Source organism: Arachis duranensis, chromosome 5 (assembly GCF_000817695.3).
Source record: "Arachis duranensis cultivar V14167 chromosome 5, aradu.V14167.gnm2.J7QH, whole genome shotgun sequence".
NCBI classification, from domain to species: Eukaryota; Viridiplantae; Streptophyta; class Magnoliopsida; order Fabales; family Fabaceae; genus Arachis; species Arachis duranensis.
Window position 1 is genome coordinate 90,114,376 of NC_029776.3, and position 19,887 is coordinate 90,134,262.

Below are 19,887 nucleotides of genomic sequence, written 5' to 3' on the forward strand. Positions count from 1 at the left end.
GTGGTAACGCCGTTGGCTCCACATTTTAGGCTCTCTGGTAAACAATCTCCCATAACAGCAGAGGATAAGGCTTACATGGAAAATGTACCTTATGCTAGTGCAGTCGGTAGCCTAATGTATGCTATGGTATGTACACGCCCAGATATTTCACAAGCAGTCAGTGTTGCTAGTAGGTTCATGGCAAACCCGGGTAAGGCACACTGGGAAGCAGTCAAGTGGATATTAAGATACTTGAAGGGTACCATTGACACATGTTTATGCTTTAGTAGAAAATCATGTCAAATCAGCGGCTTTGTTGATTCTGATTATGCTGGTGATCTAGATAGAAGACGTTCTATGACTGGTTATGTATATAAAATACAAGGTGCTCCAGTTAGTTGGCGATCGATGTTACAAGCTACAGTGGCACTATCTACTACAGAAGCTGAGTACATGGCAGTAGCAGAAGGGGTGAAAGAAGCATTGTGGCTAAGGGGTCTTCTAGATGATTTGGGGTTGAAGCAAGATTGCGTGAATCTGAGTTGTGATAGTCAAAGTGCAATTCATTTGGCTAAAAATCAGGTTCATCATGCTCGTACCAAGCATATTGATGTAAGATATCACTTCGTGCGCGATGTTATAGAGAAAGGTAACATTTCTCTTATAAAAGTACACACAGATGAAAACCCTGCTGATATGTTGACTAAAGTAGTGTCAGGAAACAAGTTCCAACACTGTTTGGAATTGCTCAATATTGCTTCATGTTAGGCATTACATGGAGAAATAGAAGAACTACGATTGGTTTGATCCTGAACAAGGACACGTACGCAGTCATTGTAAAATTGACACAACCATATATGAATACCACACTTTGATCGTCCAAAATTTGAGTAGATTTCAAATTGTGACCGAGGTGGAGAATTGTGAGAATAAAGGAAGGATAAGAGTAATTTTAGGAAGTAAAATTAAAATTGAGTTTTAATAGAAGAGAACTCAAAATGTTTAGTAAGGAGTTTTTGTCGGAGAATTTTATTCCTATTCGTTGAAGTTATAGCATAGAGATACTATATATACGTCTCAAGAATTGTAATTGATATCATCAACAATAACAACTATATATACTCACATCTTCTTTTCATATTATTATTATTATTTTATTTTATTTCCTTTTCTTATATAGCGAGTGCATTATTGTGAGTAGTGTTCAATTTCATATTACTTTGTAGCTATTAGAAGTCAAAATTCCGCTGCAGACTCAACATTAATTATTCTTAAACTTCATTCAAATCACCCCCATCTACTAACATAAATGAACAAGACAATCCCTGCAACCGAATAACAACTAATTGCCAGTTTGACATATCAAATTGAAACTGAGGTATCAAAATATCAGTGTCAGGTATCAGGTGTCAATTCTTTTGGTTGGAAGGACTAAAAATTTCTCTCTTTAATATCTTTCTCTTTTTCTTCATCCTCATTCTCTTCTTTTTTTTCTTCTTCAAAATCATCATCAATGACTTTTTCCTCTTCTTTAGAGCCATCATTAATGGCTATCCATAGACTAGAAAAGAACTAAAAACCCACACAAAACCATAAAATTCAAGTTCGTGCCTGCATCGAAAACGAATCCAAGTTTATGAATTTTCTTTCCCCACATCCTCTGTTTAGGATTTCGGAGCCTATGAGGATTCTGATTCTCTCTTCATCGTCGTTGAATTTTGCAAACAAGAAATCCTATTTGACCGAATTGTTGATCGACCTTTCTCGGAGAGAGAGGCGACTGTAAGGTTTGCAAACAAGAAACCTTAGCGCACAGAGATGCTTTGCAAGAATCCTTAAACGAGAATTTCAGTATATATATATTCATGATTAGTTTGTGAACTTATATTCTTGTTCTTGGAGATTTACCTGATGACGGTGCTGAGCCTGGTGGTGTCTTTGGCGGAGGAAAAATTTATATGCGAGACGATTCGAATTGGGTACGGCATTATGGCGGGGAGAAGAGTGTGCTCGTGGCTGCTATTGGGGATGTTCATGGCAGTTTCGGCGCTGATCCGGTAGAAGGTGGTTTAGGGTGGGGGTGGTTTAGGGCGAGAAAGAGAAGAGAAGGAGGAAGAGAGAACTATAATAATAGTGGTGAAGGTGAATTTCGATGGTGATGATGGTAGAGATGTGAAGAAAAAGGAGAAGAAGAGGAAGAAAATAGAGGAGAAGAGGAGGAGGATGAAGAAGAAGAAGAGGAAGATGTTATAGAGTGGATTTTTAGTCCTTCTAGCACTGATATTTTGACACTCCAGTCTCAATCTGACATGTCAGACTCATAATCAGCTGTCATTCAGTTGCAGAAATCGTCTTGTCTATTTTTGTTAGTAGATGAAGACCTAGATAAGATTTAAAGATGATTAAGGTGCTTTATGTCTCACGGAAAAAAATCAGAAACTGTAAATAGTATTTATCCTCATTTATATTATTGTAAGATCAACTAAATAAAACAATTAAGAGTGGAGATAGTAATTATTTCAACACGAGCAAGAAATAAAATGAAAAAGGAACTATTTTCTGTTTGAATCATGTGATTTTTTTATTTTTACAAAATTATGTAGTATTAATATTAATTATCGTCTGGATTTTCAATCATTAGAGTGAAGTGAGAGGGTTTAAGAGTTGGGGTGGCAAAAATTAAGGTTGACAACAAAAAGAAAAGAGATGACTGAGGTGAAGCTAGTGGCAACGGTGAGTACAGGAGGAGAGATTAGGACAAAAAGGAATAGGAGAGTGGATTTAGTGGGTGAGGGAGGACGTGGTCTGCGAATATGAAGGAGGAGGGAGGATTCACTGTTTAATATAAGTTTAAAGTTATGATAAGGTTTTGTATTGACCATGTAGTGTTTAAATGTTACCGTTCGATTAATAATTTTTTTAAATTTTGTCAAATTTCAATTACATTTATTGTTGAAATTTTTTATACTAAATTCAACGTAAAGTTATCATCAATAAAAGTGTCACTTGATGTTATATTTGCTGTTAAATTTAAAGGCAAATTTTTTATTCAGATGTTTTGCAAGTTCTATATTCTAATTTTTTTTGTTAGAAATTTTTAAGAAAAATTCAACAATAATATTTACGGATTAAATTCGACTATTTTAAGGTTTGGTTTGTTAAAGTTTTTTGAAGAGGTATTTGTATTTTTTAAAAATTTAAACTTCTTATTTTATGTTTGGTAAATTAAAAAGATCATGTGTTTGTGCTTGCAGCTTTTAAAAGATCGAAATACTTTTGAAAGCACCTAAGATAGAGCTTTTCAAAGTTGGCTTATACTTTTTAAAATTTAAAAGTCTAATATAACCTTATATGTTAACTAATTTTTAAATTTAATGCTTACATTTATGTCTATTATAGTATTTTTAAATTTAAAAAATTATTTTACCAAACGTAATTGATGCTGCTTGTATTTATTAAAAATTATTTTCAATTTGATTTACCAAATATAAATGTTACGACTTTTAAAAAGTCGTCTTTTAAAAATTAACTTTTATAAGTTACTTTAGAAAAATAAAAGTTTTACCAAAGACTAAGCATGTTTTTAGTAGTGATTTAGGAAGGAAGATTCTTTCATTAGGTTTTTCAATAATAAATTATTTACTTTACAAGTATAGAGAACTATCCGCGAAAAAAAAAATCCAGAGTTATAGGCTTATAGCCATGAAGGCAGCCAGACTAAGAAAAGGAGTAATACCATCAAGAGCTGAACTAATGACAATGCCAAAGGTGCGGTGGTTACAACAATTCTATCATGAGATCCATGGCTCTAGTAGGGTATGTAGTGGAGAACGGTAATGTTAAAAAGGAAAAAAAAAGTCTAAATTTATTTTATTTAATATTTATTTATTATAAAATTTATTAAATAAAATAAAAAATAATAAATTTTGATAATTTTTTTAAATATTTTTTGTGTTTGAATATTTCCAGTGAAACAAGTTTGGTTTTTTGTGTGCGATTCCGATTCATCATGTTACTTGGGTTATAAAGATCTATCATCTATGCTAATTGCTATGATCCAAAAACTGTTGAGTATTATTATAGCCGTCTAGTAAAGATTTAAATATATATTATTTTTTAAAAATATTAAAAAGATTAAAATATTCAAAAAAATTATAAATTAAAAGAATAATTAAAAAAAAGAATTAGGATTTTTAATATGTATTCACCAATACATATTTTTCTTTTCTTTTTGTTTCATATTATAACAAAATTATCACTAATTAACAACTCATTGACTTGTCATCACATTGTGGTGTGCAGTAGTGGAAGAGGAATCTATCTTTTGTAAAGACTTGATTGACGTGGATAACATCAGATCACCTAATAAATAATATGGTTCGCAAATTAAACAAATTAAATAATATAACAATATTTCTTTGGTAGTAGGTTATCTTTAGTGAGGTGATTTAGTTGCTTCAATTTCTGACAAAGCATATTTTTATCCTATGTTAATGCCGAAGGTTCATACTTTATGATGTTAAATATTGTGCAACGAATAATAAAGGATAAAGTATTATCAACATAGCAGTGATAATAAATTATGTTGATTCTCTGTTGTAAGCAACAAGTTCGGTTTCTAGTTCTCTTTGTTCATGGACATGTAAATTGATAGTAATTGGTTGAACAAATTCGGTTGGGTTAGTTTTCTTCTAATGACACACTCACATGTGGATGTTGACGTTGATGAGCTTATTAAAATCAAACTAACATTTATTATATGCCTAATTAATTAAGTATCAAATATAATATTTAATATTCAAAATTATAGTTTGTCTACTTCGATTCTTCGACAAGCAAATTTTAATTAAATAAGCAATCTCTCTTGAATTAATTAATGATCCAACCAAATAATGTTAATCTACAGCTGTCCAATTTCCATTTTCTTCATGGAAAGGTCAAATCACCTATGATGTAGATTTTGACAAGAGAAGTATGGTAGCAAGAGATTACTTTAGTATGCAGTTAAATTATTCCACACTCCATAATTCCAATATATAATGAGATACTAGTTACTCATCAAAGTATAGGTGTTATTACCGTTTATGTATGATCATGTTTTTTAACTACGTACTGTTATCAACAGTGACAAAACTAAAAAATTTTATAAGTGAGGACAAAATATATATTTTAAGATAAATTTTTTAATCTAATTTTAATATACTATTAGATTAAAGATTTTATACATCTATTTAATTATATATTGTAATTAAAAAAAATTACATTTTACAATCATCACGTAAATAATATCTAAAAAAATAATACATATTTTAACATATCAAAATCAACTTTTATATTTTTAAACAATTATTCTACTACTCATTATAATTTTTAAATATTAATTACATCTCATTCAATTAAAAAATTTATTTGTTATAGTATTTATGACATAAAATATTTATGACATCTCATTGGTCATTAATTTTTTATTGAATTAATTTATTTACTTATTTTAAATTTTAATATTAAATCAGATTTAACAAAATAAATATTGTTACATGCATGTTAGATTTAATAAAAAAAATTTAACATGAATCTTAAAATAAAATTTTATAAATTTTTGTGGGGATACAATTACATTGAAACAAATAATATATTAATTTATATAATATTATTACATTTTTTTTTAATTTAGTGGGGGCAAGTGCCCCCTCCTTGTTGAACCTGGGTCCGTCCCTAGTTATCAGCAAAGGAGCTAGTTGTTCTAACATTTTACAACGCTTAAAACAATTATCATTAATTCTCTTTGTCATTGGCATCAAGGCTAAATCAGATTTTTATTTTGCATAATTATAATGTTCAACAATTACCCAACACCAAAACGTTAAAACATCGACCCGTAATTAGCTAAACATCTCACTAGCCATTGGATATATATATGTCTAGCAACAAAAATTTTTGAGTATTTATCCATTTTGATTTTTAAAAATTTTTAGATTAGATATTTTAGTTTTTAATTAAAATTAATTATTTAATTAGTTTCTAACAATTAATTTCGTCATTCACTTAGGTCCTTTACTTTATTAATTTTAATGGAAGATAAAATAGTCCCTAATAACTCTAACCGGAGATAAAATGGTCTCTGACCCTCTCTGTTCGAAATTGACACTGTTCTCCCCCCAATTTCCATCATATTTCGCATAATCCTAACAGTCTAACACTGTAATTTCAAACTACACAATGCATACTCTGCAATTTCAATGTTCATAAGAAGAAAAATCATCGACTTATTCTCAACCAATTCATACTTAGAAAACTAATGACTATGTCTCTCAAGTACTTGTCGTCTTCGCAGATCTCTTGAATCTAGACATCAAGTTTGATTTGTTAAGACCCGTCGTTGTCGTCGACATCTCCCTCCTCCTCTGTCCTATCATCTCCATGACCACATTGTCCACCACTCGAATCGCTTCTTTCATCTTCTTCTTCGAACCAATATTTAGTAATCATTTCAGTTTTCATATGAGTAGCGACAACAACATTACTCGTTGTACTAATAGCTTGGATGATGAATAAATAATAAATTAATTGATGATGACTAAATATTATTATTAAATTAAAATTTTAATTATGTGTGTGATTAGTTTGTTAATTATGCAAAAATTAATAAAAAGCAAAATAGGTCCAATAACAAACTTCAGACCCATAAACTTTAAGGGAATAATTGCTGATCACTAATCATACCAATACTATTCCATCAGAATAAAAAACAAGCTTAAGGCCAAATTGATGATCCAAGACCAAAATCATATCACACTCTCATGACCCAAGAAAATGGTTGCTAACTAAGAATTTTTTTTCATCTGAACTAAATCAAAGCCACCGAACCAGTTCTCTCTCTTCTTTCTTCTCTTTTTTTTCTTACCCACATAAAGCATATCAAAAGGAAGCAAGAAAAACGAAGTCTGATTAGGGTTCAAATCAAAGAAAAAAAGTGAATTACCAAATTTAAGTAAGTCAAAAGTTAGAGGTAAATCAGAAAATCTTTTTCATCTTGGTGCTTTACTGGTAACTTATTGAAGATGATGTTCTCCCTCAAGTACCAAACTGAAAATTTGAAGAAAGTGGACACTATGAAGCTCTGTTACAGATCAAGGGTCAAGAATTAAACTTGGGGCCAAAGTTTTGATATACAACTCAGATCTTTGAAGAAGATTGAAAAAGAATGAAAGAGAAGAAGCAAGATTTGTTTGCATGTTTACTTTAATCAATACTGCAGTTTTCTACGCTACTGCTGCTGTTGTGACATTGGAAAAGAAGAAAATCATCTGTTCAAGTCAAGGTTTAAGCTTTGGAAGTTTTACTCCTCTATTAAAGGGGTAAACAGTTAGAGATTGACTCAAAAAGTGAGCACACAGTTTGGGTTCTCATAACTTACAAGCTATCCCTTTATTCTCTTTCAGAATTTTACATTAAATTTTTTATTTTTCAGTGATCATTTTTTCTTTGCTTCTTTTCAATAGAAAAAGGCATTACGTGAGGAATCAGTAAAAGCCATTGAAAGAAAAGGTAAAAGGAGATTTAAGAAAAAGCTAGAAATTTATGTCAAATCTCTTTTGTAAGTTTTTCTATTTTGTACATACGATCTTGAGAAGATTCCCTTACTAAGTTGGATGAGCACTTAGTGGTTGAAAATCTAGAGAATGAACCTAGTCAAATCTAGCTTGGGTAGAAGCTGTGTTTGTCTCAGATAAGATTGGGTTGAATCCTAGAAAAATTGGTGTTTGTAATCTTTGAAAGATGGTGAAAATTCCACCACTATTGTGGAGAAGACTATATGTAAGTCACATTGCATATGGTGGCTGAACCACGATACATGGCTATGTGAATTTCTCTTATCTACTCTTCTATTTTTCTTTCGTGAAGAGACAAAATAAAAATGTCTCCTAAATTATCTTTATCTCAGAAGTCACCGTTATTCTAAAAGTAAAATTTGCTCTATTCTTGAAAGCATTATAAATAGACAAAATAAAATTGTCTCCTGAATTTCTACTTGACAGACACTTTGTAACAGCTCAGACCACTCGCTAACACGATATTGTCTGCTTTGGCACATAAGGCCTCACAGTTTTGCCTTTGACGATAGGGATGCTAGCCAAAGCCCCCCCACACTCACTCGTCAAAACGCGTCATACTAGGGAGAGGTATCCACACCCTTATAAGGCATGCTTCGTTCCCCTCCCCAACCGATGTGGGACCTTATAATCCACCCCCTAAGGGAGCCCAGCACCCTCGCTAGCACATCGATCTGGGTTCTGGCTCTGATACCATCTGTAACAGCACAGACCACCCACTAGCACAATATTGTCTGTTTTGGCACACAAGGCCTCACGGTTTTGCCTTTGACGATAGGGATGCTAGCCGAAGCCTCCCACACTCACTCGTCAAAACGCGTCATGCTAGGGAGAGGTATCCACACCCTTATAAGGTATGCTTCTTTCCCCTTCCCAACTGATGTGGAACCTTACACACTTCAACAACTATGTTTTCTTCTAGTCAGAATTAAAAGAAGGCGAATGTGTTCAAAAAGAGGCTATAGATTCAACCTCCTTCTTTAGGACATTTTGAAATCTTCACACAATACATATTTTGCATATAAACGGCAAAAAATATTAATCACAAAGATCAGATACTGTGCACCCAAGATCTATAACAGATTAAAAAAATATATTTCAGGTGCACTTTGGATAAATAACATTTATGTGAGATATATTGATCTAGCACTACAAGAAATGCGCTGAATACCGTCAGATTTAGCGATGGACATTACCGACGAATTTAGCGGCAAATTTTCTTACAATTACGAGTGAAAATTCGTCTTTCGAATAAGTTACCATCGGATTTAAAATTATGTCGCTAAATTCGACGGTAAATAGAGGCACAAAAATTAATTTTATTAGCGCCGAATTTACCATCGAAAAATTATGACGGTCACAAGATTTAGTGAACCGCGTCGTTTAGGCAACGACGTACACCTTATCATAAGATTTTTCTGCCGTTAAATTTGGAATAAAATTCAAACGCGAAACTATTCTCCCTCACTTCTGCAAACTCTCTCTCTCTCTCTCTCTCTCTCTCTCTATACTCTCTTCCGCTGGTCCATTGAAAAGGGTGCATTGCTACCACCTGGAGTTGTCGTCGCCACCGGTAAGCCACATTGTCATTGCAGATCAGCACGTCGTCATCACTGCTGCTAGAGTCTCCGTGAAAAGCCTCTGCCATGCTGCTGCTGTTGGTGTCCCTTGCCGTCGATCGGAAGTCGTTGCCTTGTCACTATCACCGCGGCTGAGGTCCACCACGCCAAGGTAAGGTTGTTGCCCATTTTTTCTTTTGGTTGTTTGTTATATTACTAAATCCTAACTCTACCACTATAGGTTTCACTGCTGCCTCCTGTCACCACCATGCTTACACTGTTCTGTAGTCACCGTCAGAGATAATTTTCTTATAGTTTTTGTATTTTTTTAGATTTTGTTTTGTTTAGAATTTTGTTAGGTATTTTATCAAATTATTGATTCAATTTTTTAATAAAATGTGTGATTAAGATTTGTTATATTAATTTACTGTAATTAAAAATTAAATAATGTTAGGTTAAGTAGAATGTAAAATGATACGGGGTACTCTGCATCCTGTATAACTACATAAAAAATTACCTTTAAAAAGAGCTTGAAGTTAGCAAAGCTAATCACAATCCATCCATATTACTACTCTCTCTTCTTCTTTAGTTCATAAATATGGCTAATAGTGAGTTTTTCTTTATGGTTGTTTATTCAAATATGGTCATAGGAAATGATGAGAAGGAAGTGATATTTGAGTACAGTTTTTCTGTGATGTTGTGCACGCACTTGCCATCTTAATTCTCTAGATGCACTGAAGAATTTTATTTTAAGAAACATGGGGACAATAGATTTCAGAGAGGTTAGGAGAGTCCCATATAGATTCCTATTAGCACTATCAAAGTCGAAATAGAACATTTTTGGGTCGAAAATTGATGATTATGTAAGGGTAATGTTCGAGGTGCATGCTAGGCTAATGCTGCAACATGTGATGAAGTGATATATTGCAGTTCATGATATAGGTGGTGGTGGTGGGCTTTTCTATTCGATCTCGTAGGGAGTGAGTCTAATTCGAATTACATTGCCGAAACCAGATCGTCTAACGAGAGTGATTCCTCTGATGAGTATGTGTCGGAGACTCCAATTGATGGGGTGCTTGGTTTCTTTTTCCTCTGCCTTTGACTATTCCACAAGTATTAAATGTTCCAAGCTAAGTCATTATCACACTCTTAACCTAGATGCTATGTAGCTAGATGATTCTTTCAATCTTGGCAAAGAGAAAGATTATAACACGGATGGTGGCATGGAGCTTTTTGGTAGGTCATAGGTTAAGTAGTAGAAATATTATTCTCATGACAGTGAAGAACTACACCATTTGAAAGAATATTGAATAATGACTTTTGGAGTCAGATAGACTGAAATATTATTGTTGATATAAGCAATTCTCAACCGGGTGTCCATAAAATCTTCGTGTAGCACTTTGACAAAATCTGAGTTATTGGTAAATATCATTCTTTACAGTCAGAAGTCATTTCTGGAGTTGGGGATCATCGTACGATATCCACCAGAACTAAAAAAGTCAGATAATAATCTAATTAGCAATAGGAGAACAAAACACGTAAGAAGATATGAAAAATAAACCAAACGTACCTAATCAAGACTCAGAGCATCCAGTCTATGTCACCATCGTAGTATTCTGCCATAATGGTTGTCTCTATTTTACTGTTTCAGTCCATCCAACCTATTCATGGAGAATAAAGTACATTCAGTAATGAATAGTACAAATAGTATCAAATGACAAATAATATTAAACATTAATTACCTAGCTGGAAGCGAGAATATGAGTACATTGTAGTCAGCCGGATAGAATGCGAGGGATGGGAACCCGTAGTAAATCCACGATAACATAAGTGATACATCTGTCACATCATGCTGAGTTACATTGCACAGTGAATGGTAGGTCCATGCTAGCAATGCAAACCCCCAGGACAACGTCGACAACTATCAAAATTCTCGAGGAAAAAAAATCACCTAAGAGGAACAAGGTTAGCTAACTTGTCCGTAAATAGATACCCTCAATCAGCATTAAGATATAACATTGATCATACTTCCAAAGAGTAACTAGATCTGTCTCCGGTGGAATATGTATGACCCTGTGTCTGAGCCATGTCATTCTTAGACCAAAAATTTGCTTCTTGTCCTCTGGGTGAGGTGGAGGCCTATTACCGAACAAGTCATTCATTACCACGTGGGATGGCCATGAAACTGTTGAAAATCTCTAATGCAATATCCAATTGGCTTATCATCTGTGCGCAAATCAAGATGATAATCCACATCGTGGAGTGTAATGGTGCACTCACCTCACAAAAAATGAAAATTATGGATCTCGAGCCTCCACTGCTCCACGAAAATATAAAGTAAAAAAATTGTTAAAGATAAAATTTTTTTTGCTCGATTGCGTATCCAAACCCAACCTTCCTAATATAAAATAGTAGAATATTAGACAATAAAATTAACAAGGTCACATAATATAATAAAAGCATTCAAAGTGTCTGTAAAAATACATTTGATTAATTTTTTTTTACTTGCTCACAATAACTAAATTATAAAAATGAACATCATCTAATTTATGATCTTTTTATTCAAATTAACTAAATATTATATTTAAATATTTAATTAAATTAAATAAAAAATCTCATAATTTATAGATATAATCATCTAAAAGCATTAATTAATCATATCCTAATGCAAATAAGTAATCAGATAAAAAATAGAACTTCATCTCATTTTTAAATAATTAATTAATCATCTTCTAGTATTCCCTTTTAACTACTAGCCTCCTAACTAATCAAATCAAATTATTTTAATATATCAACTAATTAATTAAATTAAAATAATTTAAATATCAATATTTTAACATGTCTTCTAACTAATTAAATCAAAATATTTTAACATGTCAATGAATTAACTAAATCAAAATAATTTAAAATATCTATATTCTAACATGTCTTCTGACTAATTAAATCAAAATATCCTAAAATATCAACTGATTAATTAAATTAAAACAATCTAAAATATTAAAATTTTAACATGTCTTTTTAACTAACTAAATCAAATTATCTTATTATGTCAATTAATTAATTAAATCAAAATAATCTAAAATATCTTTTAAACAAATTAATTTAACATTCAACTAATATAATTTAACTAAAACTATTTAAATAATTTAATTAATAATTCCTACATAGTAAAAAAAAAAGAGACAAATCAATCTCGAAACTCAATACTTCAACTATGTACTATGTTACATTTAATCGGTTGATATCTTCTGAAACTATGTATTGTCAGCCTATTATATACTTTCAAAACTTAAAAAAATTTAAAAAGAAAATGTACAAACAAACTTATTTCGGAGTACATCTATATATAGGCATGGTCGTTGTGCTTATCTGGGATGTTGAGAATACTGAATAGAACATTTCTCTACCACATTCCGAATGCACCCGGGTTTGGTTTATTACATATTTTAAATGCAGCTAAAAAATTTATGTTCTTTATCCCTAGTTATATAATTGAGATTTTTTTATTTAAATTAAATAAATATAATATTTACTAAAATAAATAAATATTGAAGAAATTATCAAAATATATCTCGTCACATTTCGGATATTAAGGGTCATTCTTTGACTAAACTTGTTTTTGGGTTAGTCAAAAATATAATTTAGTTAATTAACTAAATTGATTTTATGAAATAAAATGGTTATTAATCGGTTAGGAAATTAAAAAAAACGATTATAAAAATAAAAATTAGTTTCGAAAAATAACCGATTTTAAAAAAATCGGTTTTTTACATAAAAAATTGGATTTTTTAAAAATAAAAAAAAATCGGTTTTTACAAAAAAATCGGTTAACCAATTTGAACATAAGTGTTGCATAAAATTTGGTTTTGGTTTTAATTAACCAGTTAAAAATTAATTTTAAAAATTATTTTATTAAATTGGTTAACTAAAATGTGGTTATGATTTTTTAATCGGTTAACCACAATTTGGTTTGTTATTTTATGAACATCCCTACCTGTGCTGTGATAGGATGTCTGCGAGCCATATCTCAGGTGCAACCGTAATATGAACATAAGCATATCTCGGATACACTGCACTCAAGATACACGCGTTTTCTTATTCGGGTCAGTGCATCGAGATATGGGAAAAAATCCAGGGTATTACCAGACTTATTCTCTATTTGTTTAACTATTTTGGCGTATGCCATTTTTTTATAAAAATATTGTAATGTTGTAGATAAAAAATGGGCCCGTAACATCAAAAGTAACTAGTTATACAGAAATTATGCTTCATTACACATTAAACACATTTAATAACAATCACTACATCAAAGTGACAATATTGGAACAAAAATGCCTAAATCCTAAACTACACGCGTCGTCATGGATCCGAGTGGGGCGCATTGGGACACCCACGTTTGGTGTGGCCCTCTCCACAGCAGAGCCTATATCTCTTCTCCACATGCTCAATGGCATCTATCTCATTCCAGATCCGTGTGGATACCGGCCTTTCCGATGCCTTCCTCCTCATGGCTGAGTTGGGCTATAAGCGTGCACCGTACCATGGAGGCCACATCTTTTCGTCTGATATCGGCGAAAACTCCGTCTCGTATACCTTGAATACAGAGATCATCGTGTACACGGGGTCCACGAAATGACCCCACTCAATACTCGCAGCTGCCAGGGCGTGTCAACATGGGTAATGCAATTACTAGAACAGGCCGCAGTCGCATGTATGCTCAGTCAGACGAATCCGATATGAAGTTTGTGACCAACCATCCACCGACTCCATCTCTTCCACGCTAAAAACGGATGCTCTACGATCACAATGGGTGACTCGCAACATCAGCAAGCTCTCTCTGTTCTTATCTATAGCTGCCAATAGCTGCTATGAGTATATCTGTCCACCCTGTAACTAAGCATGTGCTTCATGTCGTCTACGCACGAACAACTGTTGCAACCTCTCATATGTTGCCGGAACAATCGCTGCCACTGGAAGATCCCTCGTTCTTTTTAGCACGACATTTATACACTCCGATAGGTTCGTCGTCATATGACCATACCGACGACCTTCGTCGTAATGTTGTAACCACAAATCCTTCCTTAAACGAAGAGCCCAATCCACCATCTCACGAGATAGTGTACCCAAAGCATCCAAGTATCAGTCGCATCCCTCCTTACTTGGATTGTACCCAACATTTATAAGGTACCTCTTACCCTCGGCCGATTTAAACCTGAAATTGAAGTTTGAAACCATGTACCAGATGTAGTAAGCATGATATGCTCACGGAAGATGCCATCCACTGTGAGGTGCATTGAGAGCGGCGCGAATGGCCTGTGATCTATCTGATATGATCATAATTCCTGGCTGTGGAGTAACATGATATCTCAAATTTGAGAGAAAAAACGACCATAACTCCGTTGTCTCAGACTCCACTAATGAAAAAGTTATGAGAAAAACGACCATGACTCCGTTTTCATTTACAACATTACAATATTTTCATTAAAAAAAGCATACACCAAAATGAGTAAACAAATAGAGGACAAGTCTGGTAATATCCTGAATCTTTTTCTATATCTCAGATGCACGATCCGAATCAGAAAACGCGCGTATTTCGAGTACAGTGTATTTGAGATATGTTTATGTTCATACTACGGTTGCATTCAAAATATGATTTGCAGACACCCTATCACACTACGAGATCAATGTACTTGAGATGTGATTATTTTAAAAAATGACCTTAGTACCTGAAATATGACTGAAAATATATTTTAGTAATTTCTTGAACGTTTATTTATTTTGGTAAATACTATATTTATTTAATTAAAAAAAATCCAATTTAATCAATTAGCATTGTAAAAAGGGAGGGGGGGGGTTAAATCCGGAAATTACTTTTTCTTAATGGACAATATTCTTTTCTTACACAATTCTCCGATACCGTTGAAACTTGAAACCGTTAGAAACGGCAGTTAAAAGTTAAAACCTACCACATCTGACACAAAAGCTCAGCACAAAGCACACAGATTCCATCTATTGGTCTCACGAATCCAATATGGTGACCGTTCATCACGTTTAAAGCGCCGTAAACAGTCATGAGATCCAACGGTTCATCTCCCTCTCCTCAATCTACTTCCCTCCCTTGCGAGCACACTTAATAAAAGCCTCCATCATTCTTACCAAAAACACCGCCGGTCACGTTACCATCACCGTCGCGCAAAAGCCAAAGGTCATTCCGGTAATTGACTAACCTTGAAAAAGCGTCCTTTTGCTTAGCTCTAGTAAAAGAAACAAATTGCATTTTTATTTTCATTTATTTTATTTCCTTAATAATAATATTCTGCTGTCTCTCTTTTATTTGCTTTCCCTTTCTTCTGGTTTCAGTTGTTGGTCTTCCACTACATAGAGTTCTGTGCTATTGCTGTGTGTGAAGAAAGAAAACGAAGAATAAATAAGCGTAAGAAACATGAACGTGGCTTCGTCAATGGCGAATCTCACATTCTGAGCTCCCGAGTCAGCTCGTTCATTGAGTCGCGCCACCGAATCAGATCTTTCAAAAATGTTCGACGGCCTCCTCGGTCGGGGATTCGCCGCGAAATGGTTCCGCACTTTGATTTATCTGCTTCTTTTCTTCCTTCTTCATAACTTTCACCTCATTACCGTTACGTCGATTGTGGTTTTCGTTTCTCATTTTATCTCCTTTTATTTTTTTTTCAGCAAATCGTTGATTAAACAGACGAAGAATCGGATCGATGTGATAAGGAGGAGGAGGAAGGCGACGGAGAAGTTTCTTAAGAGAGACATCGCTGATCTGCTTGCGAATCGCTTAGAGGACAATGCTTACAACAGAGTAATTGATTTTTATTTCTTTTTTCTGTTTTTGTTTCATGATATTTGTGGACTCGATGACGCGAGATGAGATTCTTCGCTGAACTCGATCTCTGAGTTCAATGCACAGCTTCTCAATCTTCCGTTTCGTGTTCAGAAGAACGTGTTAGTTTTGGTCTTAGCTAGATTCAACTGATAGTCAAAGGATTTTGAGATATGTTTTGTTTTTAGAATTGAAATTGACTGAGCTGAGAAAAAGTTTCTGTTTCTAAAATCTAAAGCATATAGAGGATGCAAGACTCTCTGATGTGACTGTTCTTGTATAATTGAAAATGAATTTAGGAGAGCTTTTCATAAAGTTGTGCCAAATATTATCTGTATTTTTTCCCCTTAACTTTTGAGCTTTAATCTTGTTCGCGATATGGTTATACAATTACAGGCTGAAGGGTTGATTGCTGAGTTGACACTGTCATCTTGTTATGATTTTATTGAGCAATCATGCGATTTTGTGTTGAAACACCTCTCAGTGCTGCAGAAACTAAGGTACGAATCTGTTTTAACTATTAATTACATGTTGATTCTCTTATTTTCCCCCAAACAGAAAGCTGTTTTTCCATGATAATTGATCAAGTCAATCTGCCAGGCTTGATATGTGTGTGTATATATATATAATTGAATTGATCATTTGATAAAGCTGGAATTATAAATCTTTTAGTTGTGTAATGTGTAAAACTTTGGATTATTTCAATGGGTGATCGAGAATTGTCAAACCAGGCTCCAATCAAATATTCAAATGCGCCGAACAACGTCTCATAGAGAAATAAGTGGTCATATCTCTCAGGCCACTTCTTTTTGGATGTTTCTGAAAGTGACACAATCAAGGCTGTATCTTGTTCAAAATTCAAATTCATCCAATCCTTTTTCATATGTTTCTGTCCCAATTTTGTGACTAGATTTCATTATCTAAAAATAATAATCATATAATGCTATGGTATGCATGTGAAGTAGAGAACGGTCCAACAAAATGCCAAGGAATATTCGTTAATCACCACCTACTTAACATAAATTATTTTATTAAGATGTTACATTTTTTATATCAGAATATTATATCATGTGAAATGATGATGTGAACCTTCTTTTTAGTGGGTCGATATGTACTATTATACTGTCTAAATATCTGGCGCTGAATTCGAAATGGATATTTAACGTGCTTCAACTGCTCCAATTTCTTTCAGTGGATGCCCTGAGGAATGTAGGGAGGCTATATCCACTCTGATGTTTGCCGCGGCAAGATTTTCTGATTTACCAGAGTTGCGTGATCTTCGGCAAATGTTTCAGGAGAGATACGGGGACCTAGAATGTTATGTTAATCAAGAGGTTACTTTTCACTTTCCTTTGTAATAAAGGTTTTACATATTTATGATTTTGTTTCTAAACTGACACCTAAATTGCTAATTATCAGTTTGCAGCAAATTTGAATTCGAAGATTTTTACACTGGAGATGAAGGTCCGCTTGATGCAGGATATTGCTTCAGAATTTTCAATAAAGTGGGACTCCAAAGCTTTTGAGCTGAGGATGTCAAAATCAGTTGCATTTGCTCAGGTGCTGTCTTCTTTCTTTCCCGTTTAATTACTTGACTAACTTCGTTGTCTATTTGAAAAAAAAAATCCCAACTCTTAACTAGTTAAATTTACTTACATTTTTTCCTTCAGTTTTATATAGTTACTTTTGTGCACATCCTTTTTATTTCCCTGGTGGGATACGGTTTTGAGAAATTTTCTAAAATTATAATTCCCTGGTGGAAAACACTATATATGCTTGTGCAGGGAAAAAATACAGTCAAGCATAATCATCCGACAGATAATAAACCATTACATGAAAATGATGCGGCCTCGAAAGGAGTCAAACATGATATTTTTTTACAGAGAAGTCCTGGCTATCCAAATGATGAGCACAGACTCCACTATGGCAAGGAAGCTGTTGTTTCGAAAAGAGATGAAAATGATCTTCGTTCTAAATCCAAACAACCTGAAAATGGATTCAATCAGCCAAATAGTTGTGACGAGGTCTATCAGAAAAGGGATGGTCGCAGTGATCCGTCACCACAAAGGGTAGATGTTACATCTAAGAAGAGTGATAGAGGATATTGGAAGGAGGGTAGTATGCTAAAACCAACTGGATCTTCATCTCAGGATAACATAGTGGAACAATTCCAAGGTGGTTCCAATCTGCATAATAGTTGGGGGAATGCCATCCCTTTAAGAGAAAGCAAGGACACTGCCACTTCTAGGAAGTCTCCTGGTCGTGCTGGATTTCCTTCAAGTAACAATGCGAATGAACCATTTGCTCATGGTGGCGTACATGAGAGACAAGCCCAAAGGGATGAAACTCCTAGGGTAAAGTCCTACTACAATAATGCCATCCCACCCCCTTATGTCAAGCATAACTCTAAACGCACCATACGTGAAAACAACTTGGTATCTTCTGGCATCCCTGCATATCCTTCAGCACCGGAGAATCCCAATGCTGGGTCCTCATCTGAGAGGACCCAGTTGGGTTCGGATAATTCTGAACAAGATCAGCAGGCCAATGGACATTCAAGACCAAATAAACAGAGTCATGAAAACGAGCTATCTGTTCGTGAAGATGCTGCAGAATCCCCTTCATTAAAACACAAATCTGTGAGGAGGAAGCACTCAAAATCACGATCTAATAACGACGATGGCAGTAATGAAGATGCTGAAGTTGGTAGAAAATCAAGGAGCAGGAGACGAGATGAATCAAAGCGTGGCTTGCAAATCTTGTTTGATGATGAGCGGCATAAGACTGATGAAGATGAGAGGATAATAGATAGGTTGCTGATCCATTATAGCAAAAAGCCATCCATCCCTTTGCCTGAAAAATCAAGAAGAAAGTCTAAAACTCGCCATGGACATCAAATTGATAACTCTTCTGTGAAAAATGGAACCTTAGGAGGACCTGATGAGACACCAGGGATTGCGACTCATCCACCGAGATCAGCATCCCTTCCTCATGAAGAATCAGGAGCTATGGAAGTTAACAAAGTCAAACTATTCAATCGTGCTGCTACGTTTCAGGCAGATGGATCAAAAGAAGCTCGGCATGTGCATCCCAAGTTACCTGACTATGATGATTTAGCTGCTAGGATGGCAGCCTTGAGAGGATCATAACGCATAAAATTATAATGAATAAGTTCCTTCTTTATTAGCATATTGTTGGTGATTGCAGTGATTATGATCGTGGTGCTGTGGTATCATCTGAAGTGTCGGTATTGATGAAGATTTCCCAGGTGGGATTATAATTGCAGATTGTTGACTATTCCGTTAATCCATTTCTGTACCTGGTTGACAACAGTTCCTTCTTTATTAGCCATGGCCTTACCCGTGTTGGTTGACAACAGTTGCTCTGCATCGTCTCTACTAATGGAGGTAGCATAGGTGTTTTATACGCAACATTTTGACCTTTCATGATTGTGAAAGTTTGTAATAGAAATGGATCGTATTCCTATCTTCTGCGAGTTGAGGATATGAGAAAAGTGCGTTACGTGTATTTCATGAGAGTAACTGGTCATTGCCTACTAACATCTCAAAACTTCTTGAACATTGCTGAAGTTGTGTCACAATTGTGGCAGTCTTTTATGCGAACTTTTTTCTTTTATTTGGTTAAAAGATAAAAAGGGGAGAGAGGGCGAGGCTGGGAGCGGAGGAAGAAGAATGAAGGATCTGGCAGCCTATTCCTTTATTTTACTTTTTGGACGAGGGCAGCCTTTTCCTTTTCTGCTTTTGTTTTTGGACATTCCTTTTCTGCTTTGAGAAATTACGGATGTTTTGAAGGTAAAGATTGGACCGCCCACTATTATGAAATTTCAAACAAAAAATGGTTGTAATCAATTTATAAATAAATTTCAAAC

At 34.1% G+C, this 19,887-nt stretch overlaps 1 protein-coding gene across 1 annotated transcript; it reads left to right on the forward strand.

Moving 5' to 3' along the window:
- The first annotated feature begins 15,348 nt into the window (after window positions 1–15,348).
- LOC107490263 (uncharacterized) lies at window positions 15,349–19,526 on the forward strand. The gene is made up of 7 exons (XM_016111019.3): window positions 15,349–15,365; window positions 15,512–15,727; window positions 15,845–15,977; window positions 16,395–16,498; window positions 17,191–17,332; window positions 17,418–17,558; window positions 17,783–19,526. Exons 2-7 carry the CDS (start codon window positions 15,687–15,689, stop codon window positions 19,145–19,147), a joined length of 1,926 nt encoding a protein of 641 aa, XP_015966505.1. The 5' UTR covers window positions 15,349–15,365; window positions 15,512–15,686; the 3' UTR covers window positions 19,148–19,526.
- Window positions 19,527–19,887: the final 361 nt, after the last annotated feature.